The sequence below is a fragment of the Corvus moneduloides genome, chromosome 25 (genome assembly GCF_009650955.1).
Source record: "Corvus moneduloides isolate bCorMon1 chromosome 25, bCorMon1.pri, whole genome shotgun sequence".
NCBI lineage: Eukaryota > Metazoa > Chordata > Aves > Passeriformes > Corvidae > Corvus > Corvus moneduloides.
This window is the reverse complement of record NC_045500.1, coordinates 1532455-1548513: the sequence shown is the minus strand read 5'-3', so window position 1 is coordinate 1548513 and position 16059 is coordinate 1532455. Positions and strand designations below refer to the sequence as shown.

Sequence of the window (16059 nt, the reverse complement as noted above, 5' to 3'; positions counted from 1 at the left end):
CTACATCCCACCCCTGCACCCCGAATCCTCCATCCTGCATCCAGCACCACATCCCAAACTCCTCTCCCGGGATGCTGCGAGGAGGCCGAGGGCTCACAGAACCCCCTGTGCCCGCTGGAGCGCCGTGAATTTGGGATGGGAGGGGGGCAGAAGCCCCGGCCGCCCGCCCCGGCCGTGCTGTTGGTTTTAGGATTTGCCACGCTCCGGTGCCTCCGAGCGCGCCGGGTCCCCGGCGGGGCCGCACAAAGGGCGCTTTCAGGGCCCCGCTCGGCGCAGCCCCTCCTCACCCGGCCGCATCAGAACACAAACCTTTTATCCCCCCCGGAGTTTCCCCCACAGACCCCGAAAGCGGAAAATAATCCCCTCTCTACAGTTCAAAAAACCCAAAAGAACCCTAAAAATTAGGGCTGAAAATAATTCCCATGGGAATGGAGCGGCAGAGCACAAGCGGTGCCCAACCTCCCCTGAAGCATCCTAGAGAGGAGAGGATGTGCCCGTGACCCCCCAAAATATCCCATTTATGGCAGGGAACGGGTGAAAAATTCATTTGTCTCGACAGCGAGACCCACTCGTGCAACGAGTTGTGTCCAGCCTCATGCCCCTCCATTCCCGAGGCATTCCCAAAGATTTTCTTTTTTATGCCCTTAGAAATATAAATTCCTGGGGGGAATGAACCAGAAAACGCTGTATTCAGCCTAATTATCCCCCCTGGCCGCAATCTGTGATCTCTGGGACAATTAAAAGCGCTTAATCCCGGCTGAAAAGCAAACAAGGTCGGAGCGCGGCATCTTCCTGCCTTCCCCTCGCCCGCTGCCGGGGTCCCGCTCCCCAGCTGCAATATAAATATGCAATTAAAAAATCGCCGCTAATTGCTTCACCCGAGGGGGATTCCCACCCGGGAAACAAAAAAGCCAGGGAAAAAAAAAAAAGTAGAAAAATTAAGAAGGAGTAAACAAGTAAAAAGTGCATTTTTTTTGCCCTATAATTAAACACTGATGCAGCTTTAGGGAGAAATTGTGGAGATATCTCAGGGTTTGCACCCTGGGGTAGGTTTTTTTGGGGGGATGCTCTTTTTTTGGGGGGATGGGGTTAATCCCTGGCTCTCCTCTCTCGCTCCAGCGCTAACAACCCCTGGCAGCTCTCGGGCTCGTTAGTCCTTCCGAAAAGCAATTAGAGAGGTTGGAAAATGAGGGCAGCCGCTGCCCTGAGACAGGGCAGGAATGGGGGGCGGGGGGGGTCAGCTCCTAAACCCTGGGGCTGGTTTAGGGCTGCGTGGCTCAGCAGAGATCCCACAGTGGGATTCACGCTGGCTGAGCAAAGCCGTCAGTAGGTTTCAGAGTGAACATCCCATTGCAACCTGCCCTGTGCAGCACCCAGCCTCGCTCTGTGTCCCCCAGGGCTTTATTGAACCTTCAAAATCTAAAACAGGCGGCTGGACACATTCACAGCACTTGGGTGCTGCTGCCAGAGCCCAGCCAGGAGGAAGAGGAGGAGGAGGAGGAAGAGGAGAAGGAGAAGGAAGAGGCGGAGGAGGGGTGCAGGGGCTCAGGTGCCGGGCAGCCAGACTTTGTGGGTGCTGACGATGTCGCTGAGCTTGGCCTTGATCTTCAGGAAATGCCTCTTGAACTCCAGGCCGTCGCCCTGTGTGGGGAGAGATGGGGGGGTTACATCCCCCTGCACCCCTCCATCCCCTGCACCCACCTCCCCCACCCTGCACGGTCCTGCACCCACTTCACGTGGTCCTTCCCCCCCCTGCACCTGCCGTGCAGCCCCCACCACCCACCCTGACCCCCTGCGCACCTTGGAGAGGCGAAAATCCACCAAAATCTTGCTCTCCATCTCCACCAGGTTCACCTTGAAGATGAGTTTGTTGTTCCTCCTGTCTGTGGTCGAGATGGTGACCTGCAGAGGGAGGGGGAGCTTGAATTATTCGCTGATGGAACAGCACAGGGGGTCCCAGCCCCGATTTCACACCCCAGTCCCCACCTGGTTGGTGCAGCTCATCTTCCAGCCGTAGCCCATCTTCTCACACACCTCCTTCAGCGCGCGGTAAGAGCCGTCGGCGTCCAGCTTGGTGAAGAACCGCGTCATCCGCTTCACCAGCCGCTGCCACGGGCTCTGCCGCCCCAAAAAAATGGTCCCAAAGGTCATAAATCCCACCAAAAAGGTCGTAAATCCCACCAAGTTCCAGCCCCGGCTCTGACAAATCCCGGCTTTCGGGGAGGAAATGTTGGAAAGCTGCACCCCCTGATGGCACAAGCCAACAACCGCATCCCAAACACCAGGAATGCTGCACAGCCATGTCCCAAACAGAGCAAGGTTGGCCCCTGGTATCATAAATATGGCAAAAATGCTCCTTAATGACACGTATATGATGCAAAGTTGCACCCCAAGAGTATAAACAGTGCAACCATGGATCCTGGTATCGTAAATTGGATGCAGACTTCCCCCCAAATGCTGCAGAGCTGTACCCTGGAACTGGAAAGTTGCATTTTAGTACTCAAAAAAACCTGCAAAATTGCACCCCAAATACCACAAGGCTGCACCCCGAGATGACAAACCTTGCCCAGCTGCACCCCAGTGCTGCCAAGCTGCTTCCTGAGAGTGTAAATCAGATGCAAAGTTGCTCCCCAAGCACCACGGAGCACGGCACAAAGTGCACCCTGAGGCCATAAATGATGCACGTTTGCACCCCAAATCTTGGTAGGCAGCACCCCGAGATGATAAAACTCACAGCTGCATCCCAGCCTTGTCAAGTTGCCCCCTGATATTCCACACACAGCAAAGCTGCTCTTTAATGTGGTATTTATGATGCAAAGTTGCACCCCAATATCTGACACAGCTGCACCCCAATGCTGTAAATCGGAGTGAAGCTGCCCCTCAAGTCCCTGGCAAAGTGACAGACACGACAAGGATTGCAGATCTGCACCCCTAGTCCTGCACCTCACACCCTCAGGTGGTAAATATTCAAGAGCCACGGCCCCAACAGTTGCTCCCTGATATTGTAAATATGACAGAAGTTGCTTCTTAATCTCACCTATCTAAGGCAAGGTTGCACCCCAGTAGTATAAAAGGTGCAATGCTGGATCCTGATGTTGTAAATAGGATGAGCAGCTGCCCCCCAAATGCTGCAGAGTTGCACCCCAAGATGATAAACCTCACCCAGCCACACCCCAAACATTGCCAAGTTGCCCCCTGATGTTCAAATATGGCAAAGTTGCTCCTCACTGTCATAGCTATGATGCAAAGTTGCAGCCCAGTTTATACAATGCAACGCTGGGCCCCAGGGTTGGAAATGGGATGTGAAGCTGCCCCCAAACACCCTGAGGCCACGGCAAAGTGTCACCCCGATACTAAAATTACTGAAAATCTGTGCCCCAAATCCTGCAAGCTTGCACCCGAGGCGATGAATAACAAAAAGTTACACCTCTGAGATTGCCAAGCTGCTCCCTGACATTCCCCATCAGGCAAAGCTGCACCCCAAACACCACAGAGCAGCCCCCGACCACTGCAAGGTGCACCCTGACACCATGGATGATGCCGAGCTGCGCCCCAAACACTGCGAGGTGGAATCCCAAGAGGATAAACCTCGCCCGGCCGCATCCCGAACACTGCCAGGCAGCATCCCGATATCCCAAGTGCTGCCAGGTGCCCCCTGCAGCCCCTGACCTGGGAGGAGCCTGGGGTGCCCAGGAGTTGGCTGTTGACCAGCATGTGCTCGGGGCAGGCGGGCTGTGAGAAGCTGAAGCCCTGCACCAGCTGGTCGATGCTTCCAGCGCCACTCTCCCAAGGCATCCCGCCCGTGCCGGGCTCCGGCTGTGACGTGGAATAGCTTGCCTTGTCCTCACTGCAAGGCAAGGGGGGACACAAGGGTTAGGAGTGCTGGAGAGAGCAAAATCCACGTGGGAACTGCATGGGATTTTGCAGGATTTGAGACGATCACAGGGGTTGTGCGGGGTTTCCACCCAACCATTCCTGGAGGAAATGCCGGGAAAGCCCCGAGGCGTGCAAGGAATTGCAAGCCCGTGTGGAGGGAAGCAGAGGCTCACCCCAGTACTCCCTTCACCGGTGAGAAGTCTGTGTCGGATCGGATGTGCTTGGAGAAGCCTCCAGGGGAGTCGGCGACCCCCCCTGAGGAGAGCCGAGCCCGCTTGGCATCTGCAAAGGGACAGGACACCCAATAACCCCCAAATCCGGGGGCACCAGCGCGTCCCCCTGCGGCCCCTTACCCTTTTTGAGGGGTCTGCTGTACCACCGGTCCTTCTGGATGTCGGGAATGGTGATCCTCGCCGTGGGGCTCTCCGTGAGGATCTTGTGCAGCAGCGCTGGGGGAGACGAGGGGGTGGAATACAATATGCTGTGTGTATTTGTGTGTTTATAAATATTTAGGGAGCTGCGGGGTGCTTACCCAAGGGAGCCGAATCGATCTTCTTCCAAGGTGGGAGGTAGGTTTTCCTCTCCTTCCAGTCGCTGTACTCCTGGCAGCTGTCGCTGGGCTGGTCCCAGGGCAGCTCTGCAGGGACACCCCGCTGCTGTCACCCCGCGGTGCCACGACCCCCGGGCACACTCGTGGCACTGCAGGGACGAGGTGTGCCAGGTGTCCCTGCCCTGCCACGGATCCTGTGTGCTCCCTATGCATCCCACACCTCCCTGTGCATCCCATGTTTTCTCGCACACATTCCATACCTCTCTATGCATCCCAAACTTCTCCTGTGCATCCCATACCCCCCCTGTGCCTCTCACACATTCCCCTTAAGCATCACATACGTTCCCCTTCTGCAGCCCTCTGTGCCTTCCGGACATCCCTATAGATATTCCGAACACCCCCCTCCGCGCACCTCACGTGTGGATCCCACACCTTCCACCTCTGGGCTTCACACATCCCGCCCCCTGTGCACTCCATACATCCCTCCCACCTCACATGTGCTCCTTCCCCATGCCATACATCCCTCGGCGCACTCCACGTGCTTCCCCTCATACATTTCATCCCTGCACCCCTCCTGCATCCCATGTGTACCCCCCTCCTCATCCCATACACTTCCCCTTCCCATTCCATACTACACCCTCTGCATTCCACACGGACGCCCCGTATGGACTCCATCCATACACCCCTATACATTCCATAAGCACTCCCCCACGTCCTTTGCACCCCTCCCACATTTCCCCCACGTCACATGCATTCCATCAACTCCTAGAGGCATTCCCTTATTCCACTGGCCGCGTGTCACCCCCCTGCCGTGAATTCCATACATCCCAAAATCCCCACCTCCGGCCAGCATGGCTGTCAGCACCACACCACAGGCCCAGACGTCGACGGGCTCGGCGCGGAATTCCGGGCGCCGCAGCAGCTCCGGGGCCACGTAGGGCAGGGTCCCGCACATTTTGTTCAGCAGCCGCTCCCGCCCGTTGTGCCGGAACACCGTGGCCAGGCCGAAATCCGAGATCTTCAGGTTGTCTGGGCCCAAGCGAAAGCCAAAAGCAAAATTAAAAATGTAAATCGAGAAGTTGAAATTACCCCGCACCCAGCTAAATGAATGTAAAACGCAAATTAAAATTTAAGTAGAAAGCGTAAAAATTTTAATTGTAAATTCAAACTTAAAATTTCTAAATAAAAATTTGAACTGAAAATAAGTTTAAGATAAAAATTCAAGTTAGGATTTTAAAGTCCTAAGTTTAATAGTCGAACTTAAAATTCGAACTAAAATACAAATAAAATTAAGAGAAAAAAATCAAATTAAAGTGCAAAATTCAAATTCAAATAAAAGCTTAAATTAAGAAATGAAGCTAAAATATTTAAAAAACTTTAAACTAAAAATGCATGGTAAAATTTAAATTCAGAATAAAATTAAACCCCTAAATTAAAAATCCAAACGCAAAATAAAAGCATCCAAATTAAAACTTCCAACTAAACGTTCAAATAAAAAAATACAAACGAAAAAACGATAACTTAATGAGGGTCGGAGAGGGACACGCCCGCCCCACCTCGCTCGTCCAGCAGCAGGTTCTCGGGCTTCAGGTCGCGGTGGGTGATGCCAATGCTGTGCAGGTACACCTGGGGATGAGGGGAAGGGTCAGAGCCGTGCGGCAACCACGGGAAGGGTCAGTGCCGTGCAGGAATCGCCACCGGCACCAGCGGCATCGCCACCTCCCGCGCTGCCGGTGATCCATCACTCACCACGCCGGCAATCAGCTGCTGGAAGAACCGCTGCGCCTCCGGCTCTGGCATCCCGACATCCGGCTCTGCACATGGCGAAGAAGAAGGGGAAGAGCAACCTTCAGCCGTGTGGGGATGACAATTTAAGGTGCCTCATTGCCCCGAAACGCCCCGGTACCCCCGTGCCGCACCGATGCGGTCGAAGAGCTCTCCGCCGCGGCAGTACTCCAGGAACAGGTACTGCGTGGCCCCCTCCCGCCGGTGTCCGTAGAACCGGACGACGTTCTCGTGGCTCAGCATCTTGTTGATGCAGATTTCCTTCTTGATGTTCTCCGGACACTCGGCCGCGCGCTTCATGTCCACGATTTTCACGGCCACGGCCTCCTCAGTGCGGCGGTTCACGGCCAGCTGCACCCTGCGGTGGGCAGGGCTCAGCGCGGGCACCGTGGGCACGGAACGGGCGGGGAAGGGGCAGGGAATGCTTCCCCCAGAGACAGGCAGCAGGCAGGGGAGGGGCAGAAAATGCTGCCTCTGGAGGCAAGGAACGGGCAGGGAATGGACAGGGAATGGGCAGAAATGCCGCCCCTGGAGACAGGGAGCGGGCAGGGAGGGCTGGCAAAGGCAGGGGCACGATGGGCACAGAGCGGGGGCACACCGGTGTGCAAGGGGATGCCACGGGCGAGCAGGGGGCACATACGGGCAAGCAATGGCCGTGCATCAGGGGCACACACGGGGCACGTGATGGGCGAGCAGCGGGCACACACGGGGCATGCAAAGACCGTAGAGTGGGCAAACAGTGGGCGTGTGATGGGCAAGCAGGGCGTATTGGGCAAGCTGTGGGCACACACAGGGACAAGCAGCGGGTGTGCAAGCGGCACACGCGGGGGCCAGGAGGGACAGCGGCCGCGCAAGGGGCAGGGCAGGGGCCTGGGCCGCACAAGGGGCAGGGCAGGGGCGTGCAAGGGGCGGACCCGGCCGGCAGCAACCCCGTCCGACCCGCCTCCCCGGCCCCGCCGCACTCACTCCCCGTAGGCTCCTTCGCCCAGCGTCTGCACCAGGTCCCAGTCCTCCACGAAGGGCACCGCCATCCCCGGCCCCGGGCCCGCTCCGGGCCGCGATCTCGCCCCGGTCCCGGTCCGGCCACGCCGCCCTTTCCCGCCAGAGCCGCGAGCCCCGCCCCGCCCTGCGCGCGCACTGCCCCGGCCACGCCCCCACCCGCACTCCCGCGCCCGCGCCCAGGCCACGCCCACTCGGCCACGCCCACTCGGCCGCGCCCCCATTTCCATTCCAAGCGATTAAAAGCAGCCAAACGGCCCCAACGTCCCTCAGAGAATCCGGAGGAAAAATCCCACCAAATTTATTTGTATTTATTTGTATTCTTCACAATTCCTGGTCAATCAGCCCCGGTGAGAGCCGCAACTCCTGATTTGGCGACGGCTCTGTGTGTATACAAAAATCACTCCCGGCAGGATGGGGCGGGCAGGGTCCTCCCACCGCTGCCTGCGCTTACAAACGGTATAAAACAAACCCGAAACAGCCCCCCTCGAAACCCCACCAAACCCCCAAATCTCTGCTGCACAGGCCAAGGCTGGGTCAGTGCGGTGTCCGGCGCGGCTGGCGCCGGCTCCTCTACGTCCTCGACAACCCACGGTTGTCCAAATCTTTCACCTAGGCAGTAAAAGAAGAATTAGGCAGAATTCCATGTTTTTTTCCCAAACTGGGGGGTGTGGGCTCGTTCTGGTGCCATACCTTGTATATTCGGACCAGCCAGTGCTCTGTGGTGTACGCCTCCTCCAGCACGTCCAGCTCAAAGTCCTTGTTGCCGATTTCGGCGTTCCTCACCCGGTCGTAGCCTGGCGGTCGCTCTAGGAGAGGGCAAAGGACAGGCAGCGCTGCTGCATCGTGCCCCAGAGATGCCAGGGCGTGGTGGAGCCCCCCAAAAGCGGTGCCACGCCCCGGGGGTGACTCAGGGACTCACTGGCCTCGGTGTAGACCTGGCCGAAGCGGTAGTAGCACATCTTGTACATGAGGCAGTTGAGCAGCACCGGGGAGCCCTCGCGGTCGACTCGGAACTCCCCGGTGGGGGTGTAGTAGTCGTGCTCCTTGATGTGGCGTCCCGTGTCCGTGCTGCCCCCGATCCGCACCATCCACAGGAACTTGTTGATGTCTGCAAGGCAGAGAGTTGGGGGGCAAAGAAAGAGGGCTTGAGTTGATCTGCGGGGCCAAGAGCAAAGGGTTGAATTGGGGTGAAAGAACAAGAAGTCGGGACGAGGCAAAAGAATGAGGAGTCAAGTCCAGCTGGGGGGCCAGGAGGGAGAGTTGAGGTGATGTGGGGGGCCAAAAGCAAGGGTGAGTTGAGGGAGAGCTACAAAGGCACACGCAGCTCCAGACAGGAGCACTCCGGCACCGTTTTCACTTCACAGCCCCAGCTGGAGGTGGGACTCTGCCAGCAGCGCCCCTGGCTGGGTGTGACCCGGCTCCCAGTGGGATCTTACCATCGGATGAGTACCCGGTGAGGCCGCCAAAGATGACCAGCACGTAGCTGACGTCCAGCTCCCTCATGATCTCGTAGGCTTTCTCCTCGGTCGATGCCATGGCCTGGGGCAGATATGGTGTCAGCCAGTGCTGACATGGTGCCCAGAAAGGCTGGCCAAGGCAGCGGGGGAGGGAAGGACCCACCTGGCCGACGCGGGAGATGTGCGTGTTGTTCCAGGTGTTGTTGTCCACCAGGATGGTGCGGTTGGCCATGGCAGTGATCTGGTACCCGTAGTCCCACCAGGACATCACCTTGGCATCCTGCCCCAAACACCGGCCGTGCATCAGCGCCTCAGTGGGCAAGGCTGGGTGCCCAAGGCCCCAACCCCCCGTACCTCCGGCGTGTTGTGCCGCAGCCAGTAGTAAGCTTCTCGGAAGTCATCGAAGATGATCCTGCTGCCATCCCCGCCACGGGCGGACAGAACGATGGAGGGGGAGGAATAGGCCTCACTGGTCACCCAGGTGGAGTGGAAGGTGTAGGTGATCAGGAAGAACGCCATGACCAGGATCATGCCGCTGGCAACCTGTGGGGACAACTCAGGGTCTGAGCACTGGAGGGATGGGGCCGCCAGCCTCCTGCACTCAGCCCACCAGGACCAGGCATCTTCCCGAGCCGGCTCGGTGCTCACCTCATTTTTGATGGGGTAGGTGGAGTCCTGCTGCTTTTTGCTCTTCTTGTCTGGCCGGCTGATATCCAGGTTCTTCATGTAGGTGGACAACACCTGAGAGACCCCGATGCCGGACAGGATGCACATCACCGGAGCCAGCACCAGCATGAGACGCACCTATGGCAACAGCAGAACTGTCGGAGAAGGAATCCAGCAGAGAAGAGGGAGTTTCATGCCATTCCTAATCCAGCACCTCAAAATCAGTGGATATGTGAGCCTTGCGATAAACCCGGGGCTGATTTTTTTAGTGGGGAGCTGCCACCATCTCAGACACCTCCGAGGGAAATTCCCTGAGGTGCTCAAAACTGGCCCATGTGGGAAATTGAGGTCACTTCAGCAACCTTCGGTGGAGACAAGGATTAGTAGCTGCCTCCACACCAGAACTCAACCATGTTTAGTGTTCAGGGTGCCACAGGAGGAGTGGGAATGGGCTCATCAGCAGCTGTTTGTCACCAGTCCCTGCTTGAAAACCCAGAGCATTTGTTTGGGATTGCACTGGGAGCTCGGCTCTGGGAGATGTGGAACAGTGAGCAGGCAGTGCTGACCACAGGGACATGAGTAACACCCAAACCAGTGAGTTTCGCAATTTCACCTTCCCTCAGTGCAGAGAGGGGTGAAAAAACCCACACTGACAGAAGGGAGAAAAGCCCTCAGGGTGAAAGAATCACCACTAAGTTCAGAAAAACAAATTAAATTGTTATGAGCACTTGGCAGCAGTGCAGCCCTCACCATGACAGCCGAGAAGTACATGCTGGTCACTCCGTACATGATGATGAAGATACGAGCGTCTGAGAGGTTGCTGAAGCAGTAGTAGAGACCAACTGAGAGAAAAAGGGGTCAGGTTCAGCTCAGAGATAAAATAAAACCAGGCACTGAGGGACACAGAGGGACACAGCACTCTCTGGCAGGCTCAGCACGGCCAGAAGAGGCAGGAAAACCCTCTGGTGACAAACTCAGGGTCTGGCGACTCACCTGGGAACATGAAAACAAGGAGCTGCAGGTCAAAGTAGTAGGAGGACCAAGTGGTGGGCTGGTGCTCAGAGACGGAGGCGATGATGGGGATGTTGTTCTTGGCGTAGGAAGGGTCCAGCAGGGAATAGAAACGCCCCGTCCATGGGGAGATTTTCCCTAGGAAAGGGGAGAAAAATCCTCTTTGATCCAGCAGAGTAATAGGCAATGCTGCCATGCACTCTGCCAAGGAAGCACGTGTGAGGCTGAATGAAACCTCATTTAGAATCTCTGTTACTCAAACCTGCCGTTTTGGGAAGGAAATACAATGCACTTTCACCCTAAAAAACTCCTCCCTGCTCAACCTCTGTTTTTAGCATCTCTTCGCTACTACAGAGCAACAATCAGTATCTGCAGCACCAGCCTGGTGTCCCCAGAGTCTCTGCCCCTCCTATCTTACAGCTGCTGCTTAAATACTCCTTGCTAATGCACAAATTCGGGCCAGTCCCAACCTCCCCCTTCGAGGGGACTCACAAGCACCGCACAGTAACACAGAGTTAGGATGGACAAATTCCGTGCCTTTGGGAGTGAGGAAAGAGGGTGAAACACCCTTGTAATGGCCACAGCCTTGGGCTACCTGTGAGCATCAGCACGGCGCCGACGGTGAGGAGGACGAAGCCCACCAGAGAAATGACGCTCCTGAAGAGGATTTCGAACTGCTGGGGGTTCAGCTTGCTCCGGAGGTAGTCCACGAAGGCGTGGATCTGGCACAAGCCGAAGACTCCAAGGGCAGCCATGTGCTCCGAGGAGAGGACAGGCTGGGAGTGCAGCAGAGCACGGTCAGATACGGAACCGAACAAGAGCCGTTACCAGCTTTGTTTCCAAATCACTTCTCGGCACAATCTCAGTCACAGGGAAATGTTCCAATGTTCCCTCCCTGTGATTGGCACAGCTGGCACGAGTCCTTTTCCTACATCCGCTTTGATTCTGATAAGAATCCATGTGGAAAGTTAACTGGATTCTCTTGCAAACACGAGCCAGGCAAGCCTGTTTCCTGCCATACCAAGATGCACATGGCACGAGAGTTTCCTTCACCAAAACCAAAGATATTTTTATGAAAGACAACCAGTGCTGGGAAGGTTATTAGGAGCTTTGAAAGTCATCCAGCACCTCCAAAGGCTCATTTCGCCAAAGGTGGCAAGGAATCAGCATAACAGGAGCTGGAACAAGGAGTCAGCACCCACTTACAACCTCAATGATGAAGGCAAGAAGGAAAACCAGGTGCCAGCACGCTGCTGTTCGGTTACAACCGATCCCCAAGTCTGCAAACCCTCCTGGTGCCCACCTGGAAGCCAACAAAGGAGATCTGCATGGAAAGGATGGTTCCCAAGCAGTAGACTGTGCAATAGGCTACGTAGATCCTGTGGGAGAAGCGCCCGGTGAGCATCAGCACCAGGACGTGCAAGGGGATGAGGTTGATCAGGAAGACGTAGCCGCCCCACGAGGAGACCTGCCAGGACACAAAGCAGACACACACCCACAAGTTCCAGGACTGAACAGCTGCACAGCTGAGGTGAAACACAGAAGTCTGGCTTTCCTGGGATGGCAGGCAGGATTTTCACCTGGTAGCAATACCAGCTGGGATCTGCTCTATCCTAGGGCATCCTGTACATCCCAGCTGCCAGAAATGCGGATTTTTCAACACTATTAAGAAAACTTCACATAAAACCCACTAGTTTTGGGAAGAAAGGACCCATTCCAAATCCACCTCCACAGAGGTTCTAGCTCTCTGGACACACGGACGCAGCAACAGCACACCACGGATTCCTGGTGAGCGTATCCAGAGGGATCTCAGAGTCAAGTTTAGCCCAGAGCTGGGAGAAGGGACACTCACCATGTAGAAATAGGCGAGGGCACACATGGCTGCCCAATAGATGGAGCCAGTTTTGACGGCCTTGATCCACATGTAGTAGGTCAGGAGCATGCAGAATATGGCAATACCTGCGGAAGGACCCGGAGCCGTTAATGTCACCCCTGGGGCACGGCAGAGCACTCAAGTCATTAGAGATAGATTTGTAAATGCTTGTGCTGCTCCATCACATGAAGAGCCAGGCCTGGGAGAAGCGTTTGATATCTGGTTTCTAGACTGAAACTCTGCGGGGTTTGCGTCTAACAGCTCACGTGGCTTCTTCCAGCCACGCCGGTTGGAAGAACTCCTACACAGCCCCCAGAATCCCAGCTACAGCAAAGGAACCTGGATCCTCCTCTGCCCCAGGCACTGACAGTGAGAGGACTGCCTTTGCCAGTCCCAACGTCATGGCTGGAACAGGGATAAAAGCACAGAGGAACCACACAGTAGCTCCAGTTCCTGGCAGAGTGTGGGGAGGTAACAAAACCCTTTTTGATTGGCAAACAAGGATACTGGGGTGAACTCGCTGCCAGAGTTGGGAAACACTCCCTCTACTCCACGGCATGGCCAAGAACCACCTCTGATCTCTGATCAGTCAGGTTTATACTGCACAAACCCAGCAGGGATCACCAGGAAAGGACAGGGCCTCTGTTGTGCCCTGCAGCGTCTTCCAGCACCCAACAGTCCTTAAAGGTTTCCCTGAGGGTCACAAACTCACCTTCATTATCGTAGGAGCCGGCGACGGATCGAGAGATGTATCCAGGCACAACAGCGATCATGGCGGCAGCAAGGAGCCCTGCCCCTGCATCCTGGGAAAAACATTGGGATTTAGGAGTTTTATTACTCAAAGGAATAAAAACTGAGCGTGGAAACAAAGTTTTCAAACAGATCTCCCACTTCCCAGAAGGTCGGGGTTTTGAGGAGTGTGGCGGTCACCTCCAAAGCTCTGACCCAGCTGCTCTCCCAAATGGCAAAGAGCTCCTGCTCCTCTGGAAAGCCAAAGCCTGTGGGGCACAGCCCGATGGCCCCCGTACCTTGAGCTCTTTGGTGAGGTGGTAAGTCACGATGGTGGTGAAGGAGGAGAAGAGGGGAGCCAGGAACACGCAGACGTTACGGATGTCGATGGTGATGTGGAAGAAGTGCAGCACGTGGTAAATCGCTGCTGATGTGATCATCAGGCCTGGGGATGGAAGTGACACCGCTACCAGGGTGCTCCAAAGACTCACCAGGAAGGAGCTGCTGCCCAGGATGCATCCCCAAGCTGCCCTCTGTTCCAGCTGGCACTCTTGGATGCACTCTCCACCCCCTCTCCCAATTCTCCCCTGCACCAGGTGCCTTCCAGCTTGGCAAAAGCTTCACCTGGGTAAATGGTTCCCCCGATGATCCTGCCCAGGGGGTACCATGCTCGGTCGTCAAACCAGTTGTGGAATTTGTAGAACCCCTCCTCAGCCAGGAAGCGGGTGGTGCGGTAGTTGAAATACCTGCAAGGGTGACAGGGTGTGACAGCACCGTGAGGGCTGATCCCGTGAGTTCCACGCACAGGGAACTGGCCCAGTTTCCCTCAACTGCCCCAAACCTCAGCTGCAAAGGTTCATTCCTCCTCCCAGTCGGGTTAATAGTGCTTTTACAGAGGTGACAGTCTCCCTTGGGACTGATTTAATCAGCAACAAACTTGGGACATCGCAAATTGTGCCAGGAGCTCTCTCTCCTGCTGTGCCCAGGTCAGGAATAACCTCCCATCAGAAAAGCAATGGCAGGTAATTCTTGGATCTGGGTTGCAGGAAGAGCTCTGGGTACCAAGTGAAAACCAAGCTGTACTAAAAGGTGCCCTCCTAATCCCACATCCTCAATGGGGATTAACTTGAGCCTGAATTCTGTGTGCTCCAGAAGAGGAAAAGCCCAACGGGCCCCCAGGAAAGGAGAAGACGACACTTACGGGTCAAACTCATGGATGACACTTTCAAATCTTAAGACAGAAAAAAGTCTCGTGGAGAAAGCTGCAAACACAGAGAAGGGGCAGAGTGAACACACAGAGCTCATGAGTCACCCTGGGTTTTCCTGCACCAGGAGCCATCCCTGAGGACACAGACTTACACAGGACAGCTGCCATCGACAGGATGAGGAGCTTGAGCAGCGTGTCCTGCTTCTCATAGGAGAGCCGGAGAAACCCCAGCTTGGTCATTTTCACATCAAATGCAGGGCCTGGGGATCCTTGAACACCTGGACACAATCAGGAAGGTGTCAAAGAGCGACTCAGACCACGTCATCTTTAAAGGCTTCATGAGCCTTTAGACTTTAAATCCCCCACTCTGGCCCAGCCTTCCCCCCAAACCCCTCACCTCCTGTCCTGACCTGAGCTGTCACTCCAAATCCTGGCTGGTTTTCCTTCCTTTACAGAGCCCAGAACTTCTCTGGGGCAGAGGACGCTCCTGTTTCTCTGTGCACAGAACAAAACCTCAGTGTAAACTTGAGCAAAACCTCTGCCTTCCCTCTGGATGCTCTCTGGAGTTTAACCATCACCTGCAAGCAATGCACAAAAAATATAACCCATGGACAATGCAAGAAATGGATGCTTTTTCTCACACATAGGAGGTCTGAACAGCTCCTGGTTACTCCCACTTTGAATTACTTATGTCAAATATATATATCCCAGTAGCTTGTTACTGCAGGCCAGGACAGTAAATCAGTTTTCCCCACATCAGACAACGTGGCCGTTTAATTCAACCTCACCAGGGGGAGGAAAAGCCACAGAAATCCTGGGGTTGCACACCAAGGAAGTGAAACTCTTACTGGAGAATCACAGCTTTAGTATCTTTCTACCTTGAAAACATTCAGATTTCTTCAAATCATTTCTTGCCCAATCCATCAAGAAAACCCCTCCCGCTGCTCTGGGCGGGTTCAGTCCCAGCACGGGCGGGTAAATGTGCAGCTCTGATCTCTGAGCTACATCAGGGAGGATGCCTTGGGACAAGCTGAGACTTAAAACCTAAACAATCCGGGCCTAAAAAAGCCTTCCTGTGCCCAAAAGTGATTCCGACTGGCACACACTGGGCACTGCCTGCTACAGAAATACCGCGAGGTGGTTGTTTCCTGGATCCCCTGCGATAATGGAGCACAGTGCAGATGCCTCTGGGCACGAGTGGCTCTGCCGGGGGGTGCTCCGGGGCCCCAGCGCCCTCGGGGGGGATCCTCCACCACCCCCCAGGAGCTCTCAGTGACACAGAGCGCTCCCGACACCCCGTGCTGCCCGCCACGCCCCGCGAACACCCCCAGCCTCCAGCCCTTGGGACCCCTCAACCCGCCGGGCTCCCTCTCCCCACACGCCTGGGCACCCTCCGAGGCCCGGGCACCCCATGACCCCTCAGCTCCCTCACTCCGCAGACCCCGCACCCCATATACCCGGGCAGTCCCCAACCCGGGCACCGCGCCGCCCCCAGCCCCCTCAGCCCCGGTCGGGTCCCGGTGCCGGTGCCGGTGCCGTCCCTCACCGCGGCCCCGCCGCCCCGTCCATCCGCCCCGCGCAGCCGCCCTGCCGCGGCCGCCGCCAGCCCGCGCCCCGCCCCCGCCCGCTTCCCATTGGCTCTCCCCCACGCCACTCCAGCCGCGCCCGCGCCCATTGGCCGGAGCGCTGAACTCTTCGTCGGCTGCGGGGCGGTGCCTGCGGCGCACGGCGCCTCCCGATTGGCGGAGCGGGAAGTGGGCGGAGCCGCGGCCGAAGGAGCCGTGACGTGTCCGTCCGGGTTCGCGGCGCCCGAGGGGCGGGGCGGGGCCGCGTGGGTCACGTGGGCGGAGGCGGAAGCGGGCCGGGCTGGCCACGTGGGCGGCGGAACCACTGCGGGGAGCCG

At 56.4% G+C, this 16059-nt stretch overlaps 2 protein-coding genes across 6 annotated transcripts; both read right to left on the bottom strand.

Annotated features, from left to right (window-relative positions):
• Positions 1 to 1383: 1383 nt before the first annotated feature.
• On the bottom strand, positions 1384 to 7325 carry CHEK1 (checkpoint kinase 1). Its single transcript, XM_032133984.1, has 12 exons — positions 7178 to 7325; positions 6346 to 6569; positions 6176 to 6240; positions 5983 to 6052; positions 5267 to 5455; positions 4409 to 4513; positions 4230 to 4325; positions 4050 to 4158; positions 3670 to 3847; positions 1987 to 2118; positions 1801 to 1902; positions 1384 to 1641 (listed from the first exon to the last, which is right to left on the bottom strand). The coding sequence occupies exons 1-12, from the start codon at positions 7240 to 7242 to the stop codon at positions 1546 to 1548; spliced, it is 1431 nt and encodes a 476-aa protein (XP_031989875.1). The 5' UTR covers positions 7243 to 7325; the 3' UTR covers positions 1384 to 1545.
• A 180-nt stretch (positions 7326 to 7505) lies between these two features.
• Positions 7506 to 15765, bottom strand: STT3A (STT3 oligosaccharyltransferase complex catalytic subunit A). 5 transcript variants are annotated; one of them, XM_032133832.1, is made up of 19 exons: positions 15703 to 15765; positions 14554 to 14734; positions 14309 to 14434; positions 14151 to 14211; positions 13574 to 13695; positions 13249 to 13394; positions 12933 to 13023; positions 12200 to 12306; positions 11651 to 11815; positions 10943 to 11123; positions 10330 to 10485; positions 10087 to 10178; positions 9319 to 9474; positions 9025 to 9213; positions 8834 to 8950; positions 8650 to 8752; positions 8133 to 8321; positions 7904 to 8019; positions 7506 to 7822 (listed from the first exon to the last, which is right to left on the bottom strand). In XM_032133832.1, exons 3-19 carry the CDS (start codon positions 14394 to 14396, stop codon positions 7784 to 7786), a joined length of 2118 nt encoding a protein of 705 aa, XP_031989723.1. In that variant the 5' UTR covers positions 14397 to 14434; positions 14554 to 14734; positions 15703 to 15765; the 3' UTR covers positions 7506 to 7783. The 5 variants fall into 5 exon arrangements, with proteins under 5 accessions (XP_031989723.1, XP_031989724.1, XP_031989725.1 ...); XM_032133833.1 differs by having other exon boundaries at positions 14567 to 14734; XM_032133834.1 differs by having other exon boundaries at positions 14554 to 14651; positions 15703 to 15756.
• Between the last annotated feature and the right edge of the window lie 294 nt (positions 15766 to 16059).